Raw genomic sequence first — 26628 nt, forward strand, 5'->3', positions numbered from 1 at the left:
AAGCAACCATGGTAATCAATCGCTGATTACAGGGATGGTCTCAGAGGCGGGACCCCCACTGATCATACATTGATGGTCTATCCTAAAAAAAAAAACTCTGAAAACCCCTTTAAATGGCACAGTGTTTACAAAAAGTCTTTTTCAGTGTAGATTTATATTACCTTCTATTGGAGTGTGAATGTATCATGACTTGTCAATCATAAGTTGCAGCAATTGCATTGTGGTCAGACAATCATATATACAATAATTGCTTCATATATAAAGCAACTGTCCCATTCCCAATGGGCAAATGAAACTGTCTTTCTGCAAGTGAGGTCATTTGCTTGCATTTGACAAAAGGACTGGTGGGGGACATACAGTTACCCATTGACATTAAGCAGTTTTTATATATTAACATACATACAGTATCTGCCGGTGACGCCTTACAGATGCTCCATATCGAGGGGAAAAAATATATTTATTGCATTATTTGATCATTTAATATTAAGATAAAAGTGGAGCTGCATTTTAAAGCATTTGTTTCACAACCTGTGGAAGTATTGGGTTATAAAGCAATCTTGGCTTAGGAACTATATCAGCTCCTACTTTTGTATAATATTATAAAATTTGGTGCTACCAATAAGTGCAGGCAAAGTGAACGTCAAGAAGTGGCTGTGGTCAGTACATCTATATGAAAATTGGGGATATGAGGCTATCAAGTGGTTAACCTGTTATGTAGCAATCAGATGTGGACTGATATATACAGGGCCCGCCCATCTTATGTTGGATTTTGCCCTGTACGGTAACTTCTCCATTTGGTGTTTTGTCATACAGTGTGCACAGAACCATACCAAACAGTGCCAAATTATTAGTACCATATTGTGCCATATGTTGGCCAAATAACACTTCTATACAGTTGTCTGAATAACAATGCTATACAGTGTAGCCACCACCATACAATGAAAAAATATATATACTGCACACTGCCTAATTCGTAGTGCCACACAATGCAGAAGTAAATACCACCATACAATGCTCAAATGATACCACCATAAAGTGACCACATAACAGCTCCATATGGCCATGAACCTTATACCCCACCCAGAGCAATCCAGTTATACCCTAAGCATACTGAATTTCTTAAATAGCAATAGAACAGCCATCACCTATCAAGGATGCAAAATTAGTTGATGAAGACAGGTGACACCGACCTTACTGCAAAAAAAGAAGAAACAAGCCACACCAGTTTTAGTGTTAAGATCATTGTGCCAATATTTTTCTCTCCTACAACACATAAGAAGGAGGAGAAGCAAACAAGCACAATTCTGTCCCAACATGTTGGAATGTGGTGACATAAACTAAAACCAAATGATGGGCCTTCACTATTTTTATTTGGACCTCATGTTTAAGGTTGGACTTCCGGTGGACCAAGGCTCTAACACATGAACGGGCACCAAAGGTCCAGCAGAAGACAACCACATTTGGAGGTGACTTTGTAGACAATCACTTGCTACTAGGTTCTATTTCTTATTGGATGATTTATAACCTCTTAGGCTTCATGCACACGACCGTGCACATAATTACGACCTGTAATTACGGGCATGGATGGCCTCGGACAGCCGGCCGTTTTTACGGGCCATGCTCCCATTATAATGTATAGGAGCACCGTAAATAAAATAAAAAAATAGGACATGTCCTATTTTTTTCGGCCAGTTTCTACAGCACAGACACCATCCCATAGACATACGGGAAGGTGTCCGTCTGCCATAGAAATCAATGGGTCCGTAATTACGGTCTGTAATTACAGTCGATTTTACAGTTGTGTGCATGGGGCCTTAGACCTAGTTCACACCGTTTTTTGCAGGCAGAAAAATGTGCCTCTAAATTCCTCCAGGAATTTTGAGGCAGATTTTGACCTGCTTGCACTCCGTTTGTCGCATTTTTTTGCAGCGTTTTTAGTTTTTGAGCGCCGTGGGCAAAAAACACAGCGAAAACTGCTTTCTCTGCCTCCCATTGGGAGATCAGAGATGGAAATGCCTGAAGAAAGGGCATGACGCTTCTTTTTCCCACAGCATTTTTTTCCGTTGGGAGGTGTTTTTGGATGTTTTTTGGCACAGTTTCCGAAAAACAGCGCCAAAAAACTGTGTGAGCATACCGTTAGACCTTATTGGTAATATGTCCTGTGTGTGCAATAACAACAAAGTTTAAAATACAATTAAAATTTGACGTGCACATGTTCAGTATAGATGGAGGGTGGTTCTCAGAATCGTTTCCTCTGGTGGGCCCAAGGAACTCCAGTCTGACATGGCTTATAACCTTTCATATTGCACTAAGCTATATTTTTTTTCACAATTCTCCTTAAATGTCAAATAAGTTTCCACATCTATTGTTAATAATACAAATTGCACAAACACTGTGGTTTAGGCTGAGCAGTTGGTTGTAAATAATATATAATGGTCATTACAGACAATATACAGATATAGACAATAAAAAATGTAAATTCTTTTCGCAATCTGTATTTACAAATAGCACATAAAATATGTGTCCATTCCATTTCATTATAAAAAGTCATTTTCATATTAATACAAAAAAAAAATTCTTCAAAAAAATCTATGAGAAAAATAACGCTATTCTACATAAGCTTCCAAAGGCGGGTCGAGAAATTTAAAGTGCTTTCGATTTGTCCCTTGTCACAACGTATACTTTCGTTATGGATTCCTTCCCTTTTAAGGATGGGATTTCTTAATCATAGAAGGTTACTGTATCCATGGTACTATGGAATTTAGTAATAATCCGAATCCTCGCCGTCAGCATCGTCTTCTTGTAACTGGTTTCGGAATTTTGGCAGAGTTAGTCCAGTCATGTTCAGTTGATCTAAAGAAGGGAAAGAGCAGACGCTGCACTTTAATACGTGTGAAGTAGTTTTGGTTACTAGCAGTAAAAAGTACACAGTCTAAAGAACATATAAAAAAAAAAATAACCTAAAATACACAAAGCCTAACCGAGCAAATGTTTTCCATTTGTTGTCTTGCCTACACAATGTGCTGCTTTGTCTTAAGACATTTGAAATAAAATAAATTGTACCCCAATTTGATTACTATAGAACACCTCTATATTATAGATCAGTACAGATTTGTGAATGTTATAGTTCCAGTGTCATAAGATACAGCCACATGTAACTAGGGCATCTAAAAGGGCCTGTCAATCAATCATTAAATCCTATTTATTTTCCATGTGATCCATACTGAGATATTATAACCCCTTTATGCACTAAAACCATTGACTGTACACCTGTACCTGGAGTTAGCACTGTGAGGATGGCTCCTGCCACAACTTCACCAATCTTGTTCTTGGCAAAGCAGCGGTAAGTTCCTTCATCTGTAACACGGACTGATTGTATCTGAAGCCATCCAGTCACTTCATACTTCTGGGGGCCTCCTCTAAACTAGAAATGTAAGAATATGTTTAAGTTGTAGAAACAAAAATTAGAAGATTTTTTTTGGAGCATTATTCTTTGATGTATGGTCTACAGAACAGGATAGACATGGCCATAAAATTCAGACACAGCTTTCCATCTAAATCTTGTGTTCTAGTGGTGAACCCACAATGATAAATAACAATTCAGTAAAATATCTCACAAGAACAGAAGAAAAAATATTTTCCTAGAGATGCCTAATTCTTATAACTTTGATTTGTTTGATTTTTTTTCCTGCTTTTTCTTAAAAAAATAAAAATAAAAATGTTGTCCCTTAAATTAAAATTTCAGTTATTACAAAATTTCCTAATGAAGATCCCCTGCCTTTCATTCAAGCTAATAGTTCACATGTCATAATAGGGCTTTGAAAATGTATAAACAGAAATAACACAAAAGTATTTCTAAATTTAAAAAAATACAAATCTTTATTGTCCCGTTATGGGAATGACCCCCCTCCCACAGTTACATACAATGGTTAAAAAACATATAATAGAAAACAAGAAACTCCACCGTAATATATTCATGTTTTAAGTCAATATAAAAAAAAAACAACAATATATTACGGTGAAGTTTCTTGTCCGAGGTTGTTTTTTATTATATGTTTTTTAACCATTGTATGTAACTGTGGGAGGGGGGTCATTCCCATAACGGGACTACAAAGATTTGTATTTTTTGAAATTTAGAAATACTTTTGTGTTATTTCTGTTTAGACATTTTTTGGTCTTTTTTCGATATATCTATGTCTTGACTATTTATTGGAAGCTTTGAATACATTTTGGTGGATAACTTTGAAAATGTATAGTTAAAGGAACAATCCCTGCAAAACTGATACACTATTATGCCTAGGGCAATGTTTGAGGGGGCGGTGCATGACACAGAGATTCTCTCTTTGGTCCCACCCCCCACCCCTCAGTTATACCTCAGAGCACCCGGGGCACATGCTGACCTTTGATGTTACACCCCTACACGGTCTCTACAATATAACTTTTTACTTAATTGTTTAAAGAATATTTTGAATAGTTTTTTCTAATGAGATATATGTTTTTTTGTGATTTGAATCACTTTTTGAATTGACTTTTATGAATTGTTCTTTTACTTTTTATGATACAGCTTGTATGTATACATAAAAGCTGTATTGTTCTCTCTCAGCCAATCCTGTTAGTTCAGTTGATCAACTTAGATGTGAACTATATTAGGTCCATTCTGTGTGTCAGGGAACACAGGACCCGCACTCAGCCGAGCTGTCAGTTCAGCTGAACTGACGGAATCGGCTGAGAGAAAATGATACAGCTTTTATGTATACAGGACACATAAAAGCTGTATCGTAAAAAAGTAAAAACAATCAATTAAAAAAATTATTAAAATAACAAAAAACATTAATTTATTAAAAACACATAATAAATAAATGAAAAATATCTCTTGATTTTAATTGACATTCAGTCTCCAAAATTCAGAAAATATCATTAATATTGCTTTATAAATGAAGGTTTGGCGCTCTGTTTGTTTCACACTCTGCCCTTCTCATGTTAATCTTTAACTTGGCATCGGAGCTGAATGAATCAAAGCTTGTGACTTTAACTTACAAATACGTTTTCTTTAATAAGTTAATTAGGCTTCATGAAAATCTGCCTCACTGTTTCCACTACATTTGGCTGTTCGACAAGGCCTTAGTAATGCTCAATTCAACATTAAACTGTCTTGATGATTAAACTCCAGACATTTTAATATACAAAATAAGAACATATGTTGGGACTGCGCATTGTCCATTATAATACAGTCAGTAAAGGACATTTCATTCTGGTTGTCGGGGACAATCTCGGCAAATTAAAATTTGGTAAGACTATGAAGCAATGGAAAATAAGAAACACTCCAAGATGTCCCAGGATGTCTCCACCAGACTTTGGGTGCTATGGATAGACAATATCTGCACCAGAAGACCTAAATACAGTATTAAAGGGAATATATTGTGTATAGAGTTTTGGATGTTGTTCACATTGGCGTAGGAGGCTTGGTAGAAGGTTCCGTCACTTTTGATGGCAAGAAAAGCGCAGCATGCAGCGTAATTCTGCCTGTCAATAGGACAGAAACCTTGACAGAACTTTATTATAAGTCCATGGGTCTGATGGTCACCATTTGGATTTGTCGTATGGCCGATCTGGTACAGAATCATGGCTTCTGATATAAGCAGGGTCCGTGCACTGTTTCCTTAAAGCTGCTTGGCGGTGTGGCCCGCAAAGCTTCAAAATTCCCACTCATTTGAAACTGCATCTATACAGGTTCCCTGGGACCCCCCCCCCCCTCACTGATCGGCAGAGCGCTCATGAACTGCTCTTCAGAATCATAGAAGGAACTGTGCAGTTACTCATCTACAACTTTAGACCACCAGGAAAGTTGGAATTAACTCCTTTATTGCATTAGACCACTAAGGATGTTGGTATTAACCCTTTCACTGCCTTAGACCATAGGGATGTTGGAATTAACTCCTTCACTACCTTAGACTACTGCGGTTGGTACGATCAACTCCTTGACTACCCTAGACTAGCAGAGATATTACCATACCCATTTAATTGCACGACTATAGAAAAGACTGTCTGAATACAAATTTCATTAAAAAAGTAACAAAAAGATGATTGATTATGAATCGGTCATCCGGACAGCCCCTGCCGCATCTGCAGAAAACATGCTGACTTGAGGCTTTGTGAAGATGTTCTGGAGTGGACTGTCTGGCTAATAGGTTCCAACGTGCTGCAAGATTAAGTGGGCTCCAATGAGATGTAGGGAAAAATATGAAATGGAAAATGTTTCATTGTTCCATTTGATCCTGATTTTTTTTCAGTTATTTGAGCCAAAAATAATTTGAGGATAGTAAGATCAGCTTACCAGCATATGTATTGTAGCAATATTCTGTGTGGGGTATACTAGAAGCTGGTACGTAGGTATAAAAAAAATTGTTGAAAAATCTTGGCGCTCTCTGTATAAAATCCAGACATTTTTATTTGCAAAATTTTTATTAACAGCAAAGACATCTTAGGGAGCAGAGGTGCCTACAGATTTCGAGTTAAGCATTGCTGTATTTAAGAGCATTGCTTATCTTAAAACATGTAAGCGAGTAGCAACTCTACTCCGTAAGATTTCTGCATTTGAAATTAACATTTCTCAATTTCAAACAGAGAATGACAGGATTTTAAAACTATTTCTATATGCCTGAGTGCATGAGTTTTCCGGTCATTCTCTGACCTCCCATGAATCCCAAATCCCCTGTTCTACAATAACACCCGCTAAACTGTCTAGAAATTACCTTTTTTATGCAAATCTTCACAAACCGCACCACTTTGTGGTCAGGAGCACCTACAAGTCCCTCAATAAACTAAACTGTTAGCAAGTATGATCATCCTCCCTCAGCTCAATGCTAATGCCAGTTATATTTAGGAAAAAGCCAATATCTACATTTAAACTTTATGTTTGCAGTTTAAACTTTATCTCTAAAATTACTTTGACACAGATACTTCAAAGGTGTTGGTCTACCTATAACTAAAGTGTTAACCAAGAGTAAAATCCATACGGTAAGTTCTAACCCAATAAAAACTGCGGCATGGGCCCCCTGGGTACTGGCGGAAGAAGCCTGAAAGTGACATCTTCTGCTGTCTGAAATGTGCTAAGGGAGGTTGTCACTTTCCGTACTAAATTTAGTGACCAAAGGGAATATGTTTCAAAACCTGGGATCAAGACCCACCAAGGCAAGGAAAAGCTTGATACTGACATCTACTGCAAAGCATCATGGTCTTCAGGGTCATCAAAACAAAACTTTTAAAACCCCCAGCCCCATGACTTTCCATTATGCAAATTGTAATTTAAGCAAGAGGTAAAAGGTTATTACAAGAAAATGTGTGTTATATATGTTACATTGACCGAGACTCAACAGTTGGATGTTATTATAACAGTAGATTTCCCAGCGGGACTTTACTACACAGTCAGACTTAGGTCAAACAATCATCACTGTTACTGTACAAAATGCAGGACTCATCAATTCCGATATTCTGAAATGTATAAGTCTATTTCTAGACAGACAGGAAATCCCTAAGTAGGAGCAGTAGAGGCCATTATTTAAAGGCTTCATTCTACAAGAAAATGATGTAGTATAATTTTCCAGATGAGTAGCCGCTACAAAACATACAGAGATGCGATATCTACATAAAAAATGTTCTTTATTTCTCATTTATATTTCTACATGTAGATACACTCAAGTTCCAAATGTAGTAAGTTAGACTTTTACCGGAAAAACTACTGGTATGTGATTAAAAGTAAATTTTCAATTTTGAACTGAATTACCTATTAAGAGGGTGAAAAATATTTTTGTGTTGACCAATGACAAGATACCCAAAGCCTGTTGCAAATACATATGTGGTGCCACGAACAAAAGTATCAAATCTGACGCCAAGTAATATAAAATCATATATCAGAATGATTTTCCATATGGTGAAAATTAAAACTGTTGGCAAGTCTGGCGTCAAGTAAAATAATTTTGTATTGATGAATTTCAGATGATACTATGCGTAGAGACAATAAAGTCAAATTCTGGTGACCATTGGCTCACGTAATAAAGGCTGTAAAACAGATTAAAGGGATGATCCAAACCCCCAAAAGGAATATAGCTACACCATTGAAATGCTGGAATGCTGGAGATAAAAAATAATCATTTTGTCTACGGTATTAAAAACAATCGGTTATCTTTCATGCTAACAACATAATTGGTCTTTTGGTGGCAGATCGTGGCGTTTATTTTACTATAGTCTAAGAAAAATACATCTGGGGACATGCAAAACCACTATTTCTCACTTTACAACATATTCTTTCCCCAATGAGGTCATTGTATCCAATGAGGCTCATTGATTATACATTGTGATAAATATCTGTTTGTGTATGCCCCTTTCCAACATTCAAAGTGCTGTATTATAGGGAGGGCAAAAGAGGCAATTGCCCATAGAGAACCACTGCCTAGATTTCCAATTCCCAGTTTCTTCAAAATCTATCTTGCATCAACTCTTTGTTCAGTTCTCCAATGCACCATATTCCTCTACTGCTAATATGCAGTGCCGTTTAATGTATAGTGCCATCATAACATAGCCATGTATTATATGACAGTTATTATATGACAGTTACAGCAGAGGGGCGTTTACTAATTGTTTTGCCCAAGGGCATCCACCAACCTTGATCTGCATATCCAACATCCAGACATACTGGCATTCATGGTTTGTAATTGTTATAGTTTATTATATATATTTATCACATATACTATTATATACTCTATTTCTGGGAGTTTGTGAACAGTGAATGCTATTTGTTTCATGATATACAGAGAACTATAACTCTCCTTTAGTTTATTCCTCTCCAATGTCCAAGTTTTAGCTTTTCTCCAAATCTTCATCAGATGGCATATAGCATTACAAATAAAAACAAAGCAGATTACCCATAAAGAGTTACTATTACTATCCCTTTAATCAATGACAACATTTTGCCAAACCTGAATGTTTTTAGTTTGAGCTTGTCAACATGAATAAAACCTTCAAGGCAGCGGATCACATAAAAACTGGCTAATTATCTTGATTCCAAATTGCTTACTTTTTCAGATTACGAAAATTTGCTCTAATTTGCTTGAATTCCCCAGCCCTTAAGTGTCAGTATTACTCAATGTCAATATAAAGTAAGTAAACAATTAGCAGACATTTCACTGATTCCAAAAAAACGATGGAGGTCGGTGTATTACAACAGACATATCCACGTGTGACGATGGGGGGAGGGGGGCTGGTCGGACATATGCCCTGGGTCCTGGGTGTTGGGGGGTGTCACTTGCACCAGAAACAAGAACTATAGATAAAGTTTTTATAATAACGGGGATGCATATTATTTTGGCATAGTAGTAGCAGTGCTGGGACAGGGAAAAATTATGATTTGGCCTCTGAACTACAAATCCATGCATCATGGCGATATACAGATATACAGATTTGTATTACTTTGTGGAGTAGGAACACCAAACTGAATCTTTCTTCTGAATGAAAGAAAGCCCTAACTTCATCCCTGGTTAGAGATCTGATATTGAATTAGCACTCCAGCTATTGAAGTCTGGTACAAGAATATGCAGGAACCATCCTCATTGCGTTATGTACATTTAGTGCATTTAAAGCTATTTCCATGGTTTTCAATATTCGACAATGTTATATAAGACAAATACTTGGGAGGTTGACTTAAAGAGTAACTAAATGTTCGATCAACTTTTTATTTTCTAGCAGCATGTGTAATATAAATATATTTTGTGATATACGTTATTAATGCATTTGGGCTCCTCTTTGTGTTTTATGTTTTTTAAATGGCCACTCTGACACTTTTCTACCACATTTTATTTCTAGTATTTTTCCTGTTGCTAGCAGAAATCTGTGCACTGTTTGAATGTACTCGGTGTACGGACTCTGCTGCCTGTGTGTACAGGTGGGTGGTGGGCCCATCCTGATGTCAGATGTGCATGCCCCCATCGTGACGTCAGGAAGGTCTCTGCCTCTATGTACTATACAGTTCTTTATGGAGTAACCGGCAGCAGCAGAGCACAGGGAAGAGAATGTGATGAGCTCTGCTGTTGTCCGGTCTCTAGTATGTGAAAGGCACTTCACTAGAAGAAGCGCAGGTCTGTGGAGGCTCCCTTGTCTCCTCTTCTCCCACTATATACTGCTGTAACCGGCAGCAGCAGAGCGCAGGGAAGAGGATGTGATGAGCTCAGCTGCTGTCCGGACTCAAGGATGTGAAAGGTGCTTCTCTAGACGAAACGCAGGTCTGTGGCGGCTCCCTTGTCCCCTCTTCTCCCACTATATACTGCTGTAACCGGCAGCAGCAGAGCGCAGGGAAGAGGATGTGATGAGCTCAGCTGCTGTCCGGACTCAAGGATGTGAAAGGTGCTTCTCTAGACGAAGCGCAGGTCTGTGGAGGCTCCCTTGTCTCCTCGTCTCCCACTATATACTGCTGTAACCGGCAGCAGCAGAGCACAGGGAAGAGAATGTGATGAGCTCTGCTGCTGTCTGGTCTCTAGTATGTGAAAGGCGCTTCACTAGAAGAAGCGCAGGTCTGTGGCGGCTCCCTTGTCCCCTCTTCTCCCTCTATATACTGCTGTAACCGGCAGCAGCAGAGCGCAGGGAAGAGGATGTGATGAGCTCTGCTGCTGTCTGGTCTCTAGTATGTGAAAGGCGCTTCTCTAGACGAAGCGCAGGTCTGTGCCGGCTCCCTTGTCCCCTCTTCTCCCACTATATACTGCTGTAACCGGCAGCAGCAGAGCACAGGGAAGAGAATGTGATGAACTCTGCCGCTGTCTGGTCTCTAGTATGTGAAAGGCGCTTCACTAGAAGAAGCGCAGGTCTGGCGGCAGGTCACTTGTACAGATGTAGACATCTTTAGCTTGACTTTTAACGCATTAAATACACAGTGGAAAGATCCCTTATCTTGACTTTTTCAATGACGTTTTCAATGGCTTTTGTTGTGTGATATCACGCTGCAGCAAATTATCAGAGTCAAGATAGAGACGGCTACATCCGTACCCTCGCTAGACCTGCGCTTCTTTGGCTACTGAAGCGCCATTCACATACTAGAGAACGGACAGCGGCAGAGCTCATCACATTCTCTTCCCTACGTTCTGCTGCAGCCGGTTACTCCATAGAGAACTGTATAGTACATAGAGGCAGAGACCTTCCTGACGTCACGATGGGGGCAGGCACATCTGACGTCAGGATGGGGCCTAACCATACACATAGGCAGCAGAGTCCGTACACTGAGTACATTCAAACGGTGTACGGATTTCTGCTAGCAACAGGAAAAATATATAAAATGTAGTAGAAAAGTGTCAGAGTGGCCATTTAAAACACATATAACACAAAAAGGAGCCCAAATGCATTAATAAAGTATATCACAAAATATATTTATATTACACATGCTGCTAGTAAATAAAAAGTTGATTGAACGTATAGTTACGCTTTAATAATTGAAGTAAATACCTGTACAGAGATATGTGGATCATCGCCTGGGAGAAGCAGCTCTGACCCTTCCTTCTTCCATTCTATAGACGCCATAGGATAGGCAAAGACTTCGCAGCCAAATATAGCATCCTTCCCGGTAACATTCCAGATGTCATAGGGTGGGCTGAGGATTTGAGGGGCTGTAGAAAAGTTATAGAATAAACTTAGAATTTGGAAATTTTTATGTACAGTTGATTAATGTTGCTTTTTGTCAACCTCTTTTTTCCATAAGATAATGCAATATAGATTAGAATTTGTATGGATTTACAGAAGTTGGTAAATATCTCAAAGCGAAACGTGCAACAGGAACTGTTAAATGACTGATTGTCTGGCCATGAACTATCATGCTGAACCTTAGGGACCGAGGAGGGACATGTGCGTTCTGAAACCAGCGCCTTGGGGAACGACCCTGCTGACAAATACCAGGATTTGCTTTGTCATAAAGACTGTTTCAGGAACAACCATATATTAAATAAGTCTTTATCAAATAGATCACAAAGAAGGTTCTCTAAGAGTTACAAGTATGAGATATTTTACCTTAAAGGATGCCCCTACTTCAGGGTAAATTTTGCAGTATAAATCTAAGAAATGATTTTACAGCACGGTTTCTATCAGGATACACTATTAAAACATTAGGTGTTGGCATGTAACCCCCAGGTAGCCATAGATCAGTGGGAAAGAGGGAGAAGAAAGTAGGGACAATGTTTTTTATGAAGATCGGGTGACTCCAAAATGTCTTCTGTAAGGGTATGTTCACAAATGGCAGATTTAATGCAAAAAAAAATTGTGACTGTTCTATACATCTGAATGAGGTTTTGTAAAAATCCACGCATATTCTGCAGAAAAGATTTTCAGTTGCTGCATGTGAACAAACCCTTAGTCACTTTTGGACTTGGCTTCAAGAGATAAGAGAATTTAAGTGGTAATTGGCATCTTAAGGGCTCGTCTACATGGAGCGGAATTGCTGCGTATTTTGCGCCCGGAACTGTGGACAGAAAATACGCACCTGGATACAGTAGCAGGAAAGTGGGTGAGATTTAACAAATCTCATCCACACGCTGCGTAAAAATTCTGACCAGAAATTTACCTGCGGTGCATATTTTTCATACCGCAGCATGTCAATTCCAACGCGGGAAGTGGACTGAATTGCTGCGTTTTTCAGAGATGTCACCATCTCCCAGCATTGAGAAAAACGAGCAAAATACGCACCATTTTTTTCAGTAAAAAACGCAGGAAATGGTGCATTTTTTCTGCAGCGGAATGTCTGCTACTGTCAACGGAAATGCTGCAGAATTTTTCTGCAGCAATTCCGTTACATGTGGACAAGCCCTTAGAGAGACAACACCGTTTACAATGATAGACAGGGGTGGACTAAGAGTAATCTGCAACAGGCCTCCCCATCTGCCATGTGCAATTTACAACACTGGTTATCTCTCATGAGGAAGAGGGGCCTTGGGCACAACCTGTGACAGCTTCCACTGTACTGGGTGCCACACAAACAATCTCAGCCCGAAGGGGGGCTTCGGGCTGAGATCTGGATCTGATAATTTTACATAACGAAAATCATTAATGATTGTCTTAACGGGTCATATCATTAATAAATATCACTTTGATACCTATCAATGTATATACAGAGCAGATATATTTTTTGCAACACAGTACTATATATATAAAATGCAATATTTTCAAACTTGTCCTTATCTAGTCTCAAATTACCCAAATTCAAGTCAATGAACCCCATTCCCCTTTCAATCCTGATCAGACAGATTAACTCCAAGGTCCAGAGAAGATTTGTACTGCACCTCTACACCCCAGTGATTAATGTACAGGGGACTACAGACCAGACTCCTGAAAATATCCAAATTCTGCTTCATCTGGCTTTAGTGAAAGTGAAAAGTCAACCTAGAAGTGGCGAGAATATGGAATTCTACATCTGTGAACGATTACAATGATTTTTTTCACTTTTTATGCTTTGCAGACACCAGGCATTCTATGATTCAAGCAAATAACTCCATTTCCCCTATTAAATGAAATATGTGCCCAATGGTTTGTGTATCTTTTACACGTACTAAAAGTACGAAGTGTTTTGGGGAGATGATTGACAGCCACTGGCTACTGCTTTTTTAATTCCACCTTCTGAGTTATTTCTATAATCTTGCAGGAGGGAATGAACAGTGTTGTTTTGTGAGGCATGATCTGGTACTAATTATGTGCTAGCGTGAAGACCGATGGGTAGAAATGCCCAGCAATAAATTAATAGAGATGTTTTCTTTTACCCAAAAGTGAATAAAGTGCTTCATGAAAATGGTTGACTCATAAGACAAATCTACATGAAGGATTAGGCTTCCTTTTAACTACGGTATTGGCAATCCAATGTTCTTTCACATCAGACAGAAGCTACACCAATGGCACCGTTAGGCCCAGGAACCAGGGGTACTTTTCTTGATGCCCCAGTTGTACAATCGGCTCTTACAATTTTATTAATATCCTGAGGACATGAAAACATTTTAATAATAGCTAACAGGAAGGCAGCTCCCACCATTCGTGACCAATAAATTATTGAAACGCAAGATAAATTGACATGCTGATTTAAAAATACTCACTGCAGGTCAATTTACGTGCAGGAAAATTCTGCAACGTGTAGATGAGATTACTTGACATCTCATTTACTTTTCTGGTACTGTATCACGCTGAAGATTTGCCGCAGGGAAATATGCACGGCAAATCCGCATGTAATACTTAGCGTGCATTTGGCCTAACAGCTTCTCCACACTCCGGAATTGCCACGTTTTTTCTGGCCAGAATTTAGGCCGGAAAAAATGCAGCAGAATACAGTAGCAGCATAGTGAATGAGATTTAACAAATCTCATCCACACGCTGCGCAAAATTGAAGCCGAAATTTACCTGCGGTGCCTACTTGTGGACAGCAGAGTGTCAATTCCTGCTGCTGAAAGTGGCCAGAATTGCTGCGTTTTTCAGAGGAGATGTCTCCATCTCCAAACATTGGGAAAAACTCAGCAATTTACGCACCATTTTCTGCCGCAAAAAACGCAGGAAATGGTGTGTTTTTGCTGCAGTGGAAAGCCTCTGACTTTCAACGGAATTGCTGCAGAAATTTTCTGCAGCTATTCTATTGTGTGTGGACAAGCCCTAAGGGCACATTCAGACGTGGCGGAATTGCTGTTGAATTCTGCTGCGAACAGTCCGGACATCAGGAAATCAGGCTGCGGTGCAGAATTTTCCCTCCGCAGCCTGCTCATGACGTTGCGGAGAAGCGGAATTTCACTGCGGATTTCAGCCTTTGCAATGCAAAACCTGAAATCTGTAGCAAGTCCGCTGTGATATCTGCAACGTCTGAATTACCTGTCAAATATGCAAATGTTGCTGCAGATTCGTTGCGTAAATTGGCCAAATGTGCACCAACATTTGCAGCGGAAAAATTCCGCCACGTCTGAACATGGCCTAATTCTCTGTGAGCTAGATACATCAGGAGCACAAATCTCTCTCCTGTGTTTTGCTACAATATAACAGTGTAGTTAAAATTTATCAGCCTGAAGTAGAGCCTGTTAAGAACAGATAGAATCAGTGGCGTAACTACCGCTGTAGCAGCCGTAGCGGCTGCTACGGGGCCCTCCCATGGCCGGAGGCTCCGCTAGCAGCCGCTACGGCAGCTACAGCGCGACGCCACTGAAGGGGTTGTTCCTACAAAAGTCATGCATCCCCTATCCACAGGATAGGGGATACATGTGTGATCACTGGGATGCCCAGTGATAAGGAGAACAGGGGACCGAAAGTCCCTCGAAGTTCTCCATGACAGACCTCGGACTTCCGTCTGTCGACAGCTCCATAGAAATGAATTGTGCACCGGTCGCGCTTGTGCACATGCGTGACCAGCGCTCCTTTCATTTTTATTGAACTGCGCAGACCCCGGAAGTCCGAGTTTTGTCATGGAAGAACTTCGGGGGACTTTCGGTCCCCCGTTTTCCTTATCACTGCTAGCAATTACACATGTATCCCCTATCCTGTGGATAGGGGATGCATGTCTTTTGTAGGTCAAACTATAGGCCGTTTTTTTTTGTGGGGGGTTGGGGGCTGCATGGCGTTACCTACAGGGGGGGTTTAGGGCTGTATGGCATTATCTATAGGGGGGGTTTGGGGCTGTATGACGTTATCTACAGGGGAGGGCTGTATGGCGTTATCTACAGGGGGAGTGCTGTATGGCGTTATCTACAGGGGGGCTGTATGGCGTCATCTACAGGGGGAGGGCTGCATGGCGTTATCTACAGGGGAGGGCTGTATGGCGTTATCTACAGGGGAGGGCTGTATGGCATTATCTACAGGGGGCTGTATGGCGTTATCTACAGGGGGGCTGTATGGAATTATCTACAGGGGGGGCTGTATGGCATTATCTACATGGGGAGGGCTGTATGGCGCTATGTACAGGGGGAGGGCTGTATGGCGTTATCTACAGGGGCTGTATGACGTTATCTAGAGGGGGAGGGCTGTATGGCGTTATCTACTAGGGAGGGCTGTATGGCGTTATCTACAGGGGGCTGTATGGCGTTATCTACAGTGGGAGGGCTGTATGGCGTTATCTACAGGGGGAGGGCTGTATGGCGTTATCTACAGGGGGGCTATATGGCGTTATCTAAAGGGGAGGGCTGTATGGTGTTATCTATAGGGGGCTGTCTGGCGTTATATACAGGGGGAGGGCTGTATGGTGTTATCTACAGGGGGAGGGCTGTATGGCGTTATCTACAGGGGGAGGGCTGTATGGCATTATCTACAGGGGGAGGGCTGTATGGCATCTACAGGGGGAGGGCTGTATGGCGTTATCTACAGGGGGGCTGTATGGCGTTATCTACAGGGGTGCTGTATGGCGTTATCTACAGGGGGGCTGTCTGCCGTTATCTACAGGGGGAGGGCTGTATGGCGTTCTCTACAGGGGGAGGACTGTATGGTGTTATCTATAGGGGGGTTGTATGGCATTATCTACAGGGGGCTGTCTGGCGTTATCTACAGGGGAGGGCTGTATGGCGTACTCTACAGGAGGGCTGTATGGCGTTATCTACAGGCGGAGGGCTGTATGGCGTTATCTACAGGGGGAGGGCTGTATGGCGTTATCTACAGGGGAGGGTTGTATGGCGTTATCTACAGGGGAGGGCTGTATGGCGTTATCTACAGGGGGAGGGCTGTATGGCGTTATCTACAGGGGGAGGGCTGTATGGCGTTATCTACAGAGGGGGCTGTATGGCGTTATCTACCGGGGAGGGCTGTATGACGTTATCTACAGGGGGAGGGCTGTATGGCGTTATCTACAGGGGGGGCTGTCTGGCGTTATCTACAGGGGGAGGGCTGTATGGCGTTCTCTACAGGGGGGTGACTGTATGGCGTTATCTATAGGGGAGGTTGTATGGCGTTATCTACAGGGGGGCTGTATGGCGTACTCTACAGGAGGGCTGTATGGCGTTATCTACAGGGGGAGGGCTGTATGGCGTTATCTACAGGGGAGGGTTGTATGGCGTTATCTACAGATGGAGTGCTGTATGGCGTTATCTATAAGGGAGGTTGTATGGCGTTATCTACAGGGGGGCTGTATGGCGTAATCTACAGGGGGAGGGCTGTATGGCGTTATCTACAGGGGGAGGGCTGTATGGCGTTATCTACAGAGGGGGCTGTATGGCGTTATCTACCGGGGAGGGCTGTATGACGTTATCTACAGGGGGGTGACTGTATGGCGTTATCTATAGGGGAGGTTGTATGGCGTTATCTACAGGGGGGCTGTATGGCGTACTCTACAGGAGGGCTGTATGGCGTTATCTACAGGGGGAGGGCTGTATGGCGTTATCTACAGGGTAGGGTTGTATGGCGTTATCTACAGAGGGAGTGCTGTATGGCGTTATCTACAGGGGAGGGTTGTATGGCGTTATCTACAGGGGAGGGCTGTATGGCGTTATCTACAGGGGAGGGTTGTATGGCGTTATCTACAGAGGGAGTGCTGTATGGCGTTATCTACAGGGGGAGGGCTGTATGGCGTTATCTACAGGGGGAGGGCTGTATGGCGTTATCTGCAGGGAGAGGGCTGTATGGCGTTATCTACAAGAGGCCTGTATAACGATATCTACAGGGGGGCTGTATGATGTTATCTACAGGGGGCTGTATGGTGCTATCTATAGGGGGCGCTGTGTGGCGGAATCTATAGGGAGGCACTATCTACAAGGGGGGGTTATGTGATACCCAGGGGAGGGGGGGCCCCAGTCAAAAGTTTGCTATGGGGCCCAGTCTTTCCTAGTTACGCTCCTGGATAGAATTGTCTACACTGGATACAACTTTATACATTTGTATGAGATTTTCATCCTCTGGATGTTTTCATTCACTGACAGCAAACAGAGATGTTAAAAATGGTGAGGAATTTTTACACATTTGATTGACAAGCATTACACAATGACTAAGCTTTAAAAACTTATGGTTCAACATAAAACCTACATTGGTGTTGGTATAGGAAGGAATATGCATGTTTGGTGCTTATACTTGATATAGATTCACCTTAAATAGCAAAAATATTATTGGAAAAAAAGACCTTATTGCCCAATATAATGATACTAGAAACCACGATCAAGTTCCAACCATAGAGATAATTAGGGCACATTCAGACGTGGCAGAATTGCTGTTGAATTCCGCTGTGGACAGTCCGCAGTGGAATTCTGCAGCAGCCGTTTTTTACATTTGTTTCTATACATTTTTAGGAAACGTAGTTCAGACGTTGCAGAAAATAACTGCGGAAATCAGGCTGCGGTGCAGAATTTTCTCTCTGCAGCATGCACATTATGTTGCGGAGAAGCAGCAGAATTTCACTGAAGATTTCAGCCTTTGCAATGCAAAAACTGAAATCTGTGATATCTGCAACATCTGAATTACCTGTCAAATATGCAAATGTTGGTGCAGATTTGTTGCGTAATTGCCCCGAATCTGCACCAACATTTGCAGCGGAAAAATTCTGCCACGTCTGGACATGGCCTTAAGGTCACTACCTCTGAGGTAATCTTTAGTACCATTGTGATTCACATTACATGGATATTACTATTACTTACACACAATTTTTTATTTGAACTAATTTGGCATGTCAGATGATCTGTACATCGAGGTTGTTTTAAATTATATCTTATATTAAGAACCTTCTTATGAATTTACATAATTGACATCACTACTTACAAAGAAACACTACAGAAGTGACATCACTAGAGTGACATCACTAGTCAACACTTTTATGTTATACTAGGTTTTTAATTTATTCATGTGCAATATAAATTATTCATGTTGTTATTTATATCAGTCTGGCCAAACTGATGACGGATAACTTTTAGGTTAATTGGTCTTTGTGTAGTAAACACCAGGCTCAGTATGTCTGAACAAACTGAGAACATGATACTTGGAATTGAACGGGCAATTGAGCTTCCCTTTGCTGTTTGTTGACTAAGTGGAACACTAAAAGATACAAACTGTTGTTGTCGTGACAAAGTTTACTGTACCTGATTCACATGGCCCCTCATGAACAATTGTAAGATTTCTCCCTGGCCGTGCATTGGCCATTTCCTTAAATTTGCACAGCTGGGCATAGGTCTTGCTATCAGATCCACACACAGCTGTGTTAGATAAGCAGACACACTGAGGTTCTGGCACCTCCCCATGACTTAGGTCCCCCATATCCAACTGGCATTCCAAGTTATCTCCACATTTTCCATAGAAGTGGTTAGTGTTGTCCAAATCACATATTTGCCCTTCCAAATTGGCACATTCCAAGCAGCAATCGCAAGTGTCCCGTACAACTCCAGCAAGACATCCTCTTGGTGTAGGACATTCTTCTGGCCTACAATCGGTGCAGCTCTCCCCTTCTTCTAGTAACCTCTGCCACCCACGTTGTAGATAGTCAGGGGCGTTGGGTATTGCCAAGCCTGGGCATAATTGGAGATAACTGAGGTATAACAACAAGAGGAAGAGTTCAGGGCAGGTCCACGTGGCACATCTATACATTTTCACGAGTTGTCCAGGACTGCGCAGCTAATTTCCATTACTGGCTGGTTCACTACTTGATGTTCTGCATTTCTGCTATCAATAATTCCGACTTCTGGCTGAGGGAATCTGAGGAGAAGAGAAATGTTTTTTTGATTTCCTGTTACAAGAGCAGCTTTTCTATATCATTTCATCTAAATTCAGCTATGCAGATACTCTACCAGATAATGAGACGTCAGAGCAGTTGTCTAGGAAATATATTTGGTCAAACAGTAGCAAGAGATAACTACTGAGGAATAGCAAATTACCACCACCACAGTACACACACAATTTTTAACGCTTTATAGGACAGAAAACTTTTCTTATGGGACATTCTTTGTGGTACATTCCCATTAATGGACAGTAAGTCAAACCCAAGACTGATCTATTAAATCTCATGTTTTTGTAATTTCTAATAAGCCATTAAAATGTTAATCTGTCCCAAGGTGGGAATGGTCAAATGACATTGGTCAATGTGGTGACAACCTAAATAGATCACTTGTGGACTTGTGAAAAATAATTCATATTTTGATGCCACAGAATGTACTTTTAGGACATGGGGACCTCTCTTTTGTAGAAGACATGACTTGTCTTGCCCCATCTAAGGGTGCTTCCACACTGTTGTATTATGGTTTCTTACATAAACTGTATATATAGTTAGAGATGAAGACAAGGTCAGATCCCACCATGTGTAATCAGAAAAAACTTTTCCAAAAAAGACTTTGGTAAATGCTTACCCAATTACACATAATTGGATTTGATCTGGTTTTCTTCTCTAAAGATGCGGCTACTGCATGGAGCCATAAGGGTATGTTCACACGGCTTATTTTCGGCCATTCTTCGGGCCGTAAACAGCCGACAAATCGGAAGCAGAACGCCTCCAAACATCTGCCCATTGATTTCAATGGGAAAACGGCGTTCTGTTCTGACGGGCCGTTTTTTTTAAAAACGGCCGCGTATAAAAGCGGCCGCGAAAAAGAAGTGCATGTCACTTCTTCAGCTGTTTTTGGAGCCGTTTTTCATATACTCTATAGAAATACAGCTCTAAAAACGCCACAAAAAACGCGACATTGATTAAAAAAACGTCTGAAAATCAGGAGCTGTTTTCCCTTGAAAACCGCTCCGTATTTTCAGACGTTTTTTGTTTTGTGTGTGCCCATACCCTAATAATGTCCATGCCCACTTCAGTCTTTTCCTTCAGGGTGCTATCCGTTTTTGTCACTGATAGCACCCTGAACCCATTCATTTCAATGGGCCCATGCACACTTCAGTTATTTAAACGGATCCGTTGTTCCGTTCCGTCAAAAATAGAGCATGTCCTACTTTGGTCAGTGATTCAGTGACCGTGTGGCCCATAGAAGTCAATGGGTTAGTCAAAAAAACGGATGGCTTCTGTGTGCCGTCCGTTTTTGATGGATCCGTTGCCATAGCAATGGCTGGGTGAGCCAAAGTTCACAGACTCACAGACTACAGCACACATTCATTCCTGAAGATGGACGTGGAGAGACTCATAGCATTGGTGCATGATCACCCAGAACTGTGGGATACGCGGGCAGAATGCTACCACGACCGCTATAAAAAGGACGCCGCGTGGGAGGAACTTGCCAAGGAGCATTTGACGCACAGATGGCAGCAGGGAACTAGTGCCCAGCGCCACAAATTAAGTAAGTAAATGCACACATTTCACTCCAAAAATCCAAAGCAAGCCAAGCAGAGTCATCTCAAACTGTTCTCTATGCTCTGAAAGCTACAGAAAACAGCACCAAAAACTTCTTGTAACCTGTCTATGGGTGTTTCCTGGGACATGTTACAAGTTCAAATGAAGTTTACCTTCCGTTTTTTAAACGGAAAAACGGAAGCCAAACGGAAGCACAACGTCCGTGTAAAACGGAAACACGGAACGAAAACTGAGTGCACACGGAAACAAAAACGGACACACGGATCCATCAAAAACGGCCAATAAAACGGTGATGGAAGTGTGCATGAGGCCTAAGCTGGCCATTAGATAAGTCGGTTGAAGCTGTTGATTTTGGCAGTATTACCCGATGATCCTATTTGTAATGGGGTTTCCCGACTTTCCCCTTACAGCAAATGTATCAGGAAAGAAGAATTGGGTAATCGATTTTAACATGCTATGCAAAGCCCCTCCCCCGATTTACCCATGTGGTACTGCCTTGCACCCGGTATAATGCAGTGCATGAGTTTAACCCAGATTGTGCCTTTTAAGGTTATGTTCATACAAGGCGGGTACGCTGCATAAAAGTACACAGCGTATCCTTCGTGTGAACTCGTAGACATTCATGTCATAGCCACATAATATACCATAAAAGTCTGGTCGCTTCAGAACTCCAGACTCCCCATCTCTAGACTCCCGAGTAGAAGATTAGGGGACCCCCCATTCTCCTAATTGGTGAGAGTCCTGTAAGCAGAACCCTTACCTATCCGACATTTATGGGACTATACTGTCAATATACCATATATGTGTAAGATGGGAATAACCTTTTAAGTTTTACTGTGGCCCTTGGGAGTGCTACAATCTGACAATGTGGCCCTTACACCAGAAGAGGTTATGCCCCCCAGTTATGGACCAATTTCCTAACCAATATTAAACTGTAGTGCTACATATATTAACATCAGTGTGGTCTACAATTACTATGTATTGGAAATGTAGAACACAATAATAAGAACTCAATATTGAGATTTAAAGATAAACAGTACTGACCACTATATCGCATGCTCTCACTTAGGAAACTCCCCAAATATCTACTACTCAGATATACCGAAGAACCAGGGCCTGGTGTAAAATTCAGCTTGATAAAGACTCTATGTACGTATGGTGTACAGTTTTCTCACTTGATGCAATGAAGAATGTAATTAATCTATACTATGGATATACAGTATGGATAATATGCTGGTCAATGAATCATATATTTTATAATAGATTCCTATACTATATTTAGTCTTTGGTCAGTACTACTGTTAGACATAAATTAACTATATACCCATAGAAGTATGCCTAAAATAGTCTGGTGCTTCTTCACTTAATATACATGCCAAGTCTCAGGTCTAAATTCCACTGAGCTACTTGAACAGACATTTGTTCTCCAATAACTATTGTAGGAATCCGAGTACAGTTACTATGTGACATTTGTCTTTTTCAATTATTTATTGCCCATGACATTGGATCTGGCACTGGAGATAATCCTCTCCTCGTAGAGAAGTCTCGTCTGTATATATGAGAATGCCCTTGAAGTGACAGTCATCTGTATTTTATTACACCAAATAGTTTAACATGATCCTCCACAAAATATTACTTTTATGACCTATCAATTAGGCTTTTTATATTATATTGGCTTTCATATGCTCTATCGATTTTAAGGGAGACCGGGAAGTCCATGGTCTGTGAAGTGCTCTAACCTTTTCAGAGATAGTTGAACATTTCTATAACCTAAACTAACGGTGCAGTAGCGTAGATTTTACAATTCGCCATTTGCCCACAACGATCGCTTCAGTTAGAGGGGCACATGTATAAAAAGTGTCTTTGTGCAGAATTTTTTTTGTTATTGGAAAAATTGTCCCAGTTGCAAATGAATGTAAGTCTTAGGCCTTATTCACACAGCCATGTTCAGTCCATGATATACGGACCATATATCGTCCGTATTTCCCGGACCGACCACAGTTTAGGGAGTCGGACTCCTAGCATCATAGTTATCTATGATGCTAGGAGTCCCTGCCTCCCCATGGGAATACTGTCCCATACTGAAAACATGATTACAGTACGGGACGGTATTCCCGCGGGGAGGCAAGGACTCCTAGCATCATTGATAACTATGGCCGATATATGGTCCGTATATCATGGACTGAACACGGCTGTGTGAATAAGGCCTTAGGTGTATGCTCACTAAAGCCAAAAATATTTGCAATACAAATTTAAATGAATCATATGGGAATTTTTGCAAATATGCGCCTGGACAGACACACTCAAATATACTTTTAAACAGTTCACCTCCGATGTTTGTAATCTTTTTCTGGGGCAAGAGGAAGTCCATTTAAACAAATTACCCCCTTCTTCATGTTATAGGCCCACATAATGTATTTGTTAAAGCCCTAAAAAATACTTTACCAGTAGCCCCTCACTGTAAAGTATCTACATAAGATAAGGTGGTAAACTTTTATGGCTGGAGGGATTTGAACATGGAGTTCCAGTTAAGAACTTTATTGAATCTCCCTAGGGATCCCCTGGAGCCAATTATCATTAAATACAAAGTCTGTGAAAACACGCTCTCCGTCTACTAACCGTAGAAAAATAAACAATAGCCCTGCATCACACAGCGGGATTGTGACATGTAGGCATGATACATTTGTTTCAGCTTAACCGCAATCAGATCCTAAAGAGACGAGAAGTAAAGAAAAGTTTTATACATTTTATTTTTTAGATCCAGTCTCCGTTTTGTCTGAAAAAAATGTGTAGGGGGTCTACGTGCAGCAACAAGGCGCTATGCAGGAGTTGTATATTAAGATCAAGGATGATATCGGATCCCGTTCTATGAGTTCAGGATTGCCTGTCCTCAAAGCCCTTGCTGATCCAAAAGGTCATTTTCTGTCCTCTTATCTTAAAAAGCAGTAAAAATTCTTGTCAGAGGGTTCCAATATCTTAGATTGGGTTGACATTGCGTTTGGGCACTATGTTTGGTTTATACACTATGAAATTCTCCATTTGCCAATACAGTTGTATATGTCTGGGGCATACATTCAGCAGAAAGTTTCAAATGTTCAATGTACCCATACAGTGTGAGCTAGATAGATGACAGTTTTTGCATATTATAAAGTCTTCTTTTTATATAAAGCATGATAGGAGGTTGCAGAAATAATATAGCAGTAAACAAATGCAATTCATAAGGCAGCATGTTCATAGCAAATTAGTACCCTGGGAAAATCTGTTCATTCCATGGGTAAGGAAGAAGTCACTATAGCCAGGGTCACACACACTGATTTGATGCAGTTTTTTGAGCCTAAGCTTGTAGTGGATCTTAATGGAACGAAAAGTATAAAGAAAAGACTGATGCATCTCCTTTCTTTTGTGTCTACTTTTGTGTTTGGCTCAAAAAACTAAGCTAAAAACTGCAGCAAAACTGTGTGTAATCCTAGCCTTAGGCCAGTATTTCCCAACTAGGGTTCAGTGGCACAATGCAGTTTCTTAGGACCTTGTTAGGGGTGCCCCAGAAGACCGCTAAAACAAGAGTTGTCACTTTCACAGTAGATATGGGATAGTTGTAAGAGTTTCCCCATTGTAAAAAAGTTGGGAGTTGCTCTTTTAGGCTATTAAAAATTGCATTCCTGATCAGGTTTAGAACCAGAATGTCACACAAGTTCATAAAAAATTTACTAAAAAAAGTTGTATTTTTATATAACCTGTCCAAACCTAAAGCACCATTTTTGGGTTTTCCTTTGTAAACCACAATAAAATGTAACTATTGAAACTTGTTCAATAAGCCAAGTATATTGGCAAGTATTTTGAATGGAAAAGTAAAAAAAAGAAATATGTGGTTGCTACAACAGTGCGTATCCTGGAAAGAACAATGTGCACAGAACTTATCTGACTGCTGGACGCCGTCATATAACCTCCGACAATTGGAGTCAGTTAAGGCCATGACCTTCATGACCTTCATCGGAATCCAGCCGCTCTATTCTTACTTGTGTGAATCTGGTCTTATACAAGCCTTTAACCATTAAACTGCCTTCAGTTCCTATAACAACAGTCCAAAAGCTGGAAATATCATAAACATGTCTATAAGTAGTGTTAAAACCACATTGCTTCCCGCTGCTGTACATTTTGCTTATTATAGTATATGTATCTAAATCCGTTTATAATGAAATCTTGATAAATCATCGTATAGGTCATTTAAAAATATCTTGCATGTTGTATAACTAGAAATTTCAGAACCTGACAGCAAAACCTTGAAGCACCAAAATATCCTAACTAAACAGTTCCATGCCAAAATATCCAAACAATGATACGTATCTAGCACCCATGCATTTCTCATAGCACCTATGCAATATGGGCCTCCCAGTGGGGGTGCATGCCTTCTGAGTGTCCATCTTTAGGAGGAATCCATCCTTAGGCCTCATGCACACGACCGTAGCCATGTGCACAGCCGTGATTTTCGGGTCGGACGGCAGCGGAGTGTCACCCGCGAGCCGCATGCAAATCGCTGGCCATGCACATGGCTGCAGCCATTATTTTTTATGAGCCTGGACACAGGCGTAATAAGGCATGTCCGTTCTTTCTGCGGTCCAGGCTCCTGGGCCATGCACGAACCGTGGAAACCACGGACGTGTGCATGGGCCCATTGAAATGAATGTGGCCACAATTCTCCCGTGGATTTTCGGGGGAATTGCGGCCGCAAAAGCACGTTTGTGTGCATAGGGCCTTACTTTTGTTCTAAAGCCACCTGGAAATGTCCCGATATTGTAACGGATCAAAAGACTTGTATTATTACCCCTCCATGCATATAACATGGTCATGTACTGATAGATTTCTACATTCAGCCATTTTGGCCATGAGTATATTAAATAATTTTGAAGAAAACGGTCATCATGGAAAGTGGATTTGTTATGCAATGAGCCATAAGTTTTTTTTTAAATAATTCTAAATCTTATGATGTATGTGGTTTATTAAAGAATCTACCTTTTTATCACAATGGCCATTAATCGTATCATAGAAATGAGCCATTGAAGACCAAGTTCAAATGTTACTTAGCAGGAACGACGTGGTAATCTCAATATCGGCTATGGAAGGCTGCTAGATACGTTTACAGTATATGAATATATTTGTAGAATGCCGCTACAATATGGGAGGATATTTATTGAAACTAGTGCAAGGGAAAAATGGAGCAGTTGGTGATAACCAATCATGTCACTGCTTTTATTCTCCATTGCCCTCTAAAAACTGAGAGCTGGAATCTGATTGGTTGCTATGTGCAACTGCTCCATCTTTCAGATACATTAACATTCCTGCGCTCCACACGATTTCCATTAGACATATGGACAGTTTTTCTGGAGGAATCTTAATAC

The 26628-nt window shown here is 40.9% G+C and overlaps 1 protein-coding gene and 1 long non-coding RNA gene across 2 annotated transcripts in view; one reads left to right on the forward strand and one right to left on the reverse strand.

Moving 5' to 3' along the window:
* Window positions 1-450: 450 nt before the first annotated feature.
* Window positions 451-26628, reverse strand: part of KAZALD1 (Kazal type serine peptidase inhibitor domain 1) — a 32781-nt gene continuing 6603 nt past the window's right edge. Inside the window, exons 2-5 of the mRNA XM_075842409.1 lie at window positions 19035-19644; window positions 11485-11645; window positions 3277-3424; window positions 451-2853 (exon numbers count right to left, since the gene is read on the reverse strand). Coding sequence (XP_075698524.1) covers window positions 2762-2853; window positions 3277-3424; window positions 11485-11645; window positions 19035-19536 — 903 coding nt within the window. The 5' untranslated portion in view covers window positions 19537-19644 and the 3' untranslated portion in view covers window positions 451-2761. The remainder of the gene's footprint in view (window positions 2854-3276; window positions 3425-11484; window positions 11646-19034; window positions 19645-26628) is intronic.
* LOC142663657 (uncharacterized) lies at window positions 8615-13549 on the forward strand. The gene is made up of 2 exons (XR_012851126.1): window positions 8615-8703; window positions 13268-13549. It is a non-coding gene; the product is annotated as an uncharacterized LOC142663657 (long non-coding RNA).

Source organism: Rhinoderma darwinii, chromosome 11 (assembly GCF_050947455.1).
Source record: "Rhinoderma darwinii isolate aRhiDar2 chromosome 11, aRhiDar2.hap1, whole genome shotgun sequence".
Taxonomy (NCBI): Eukaryota; Metazoa; Chordata; class Amphibia; order Anura; family Rhinodermatidae; genus Rhinoderma; species Rhinoderma darwinii.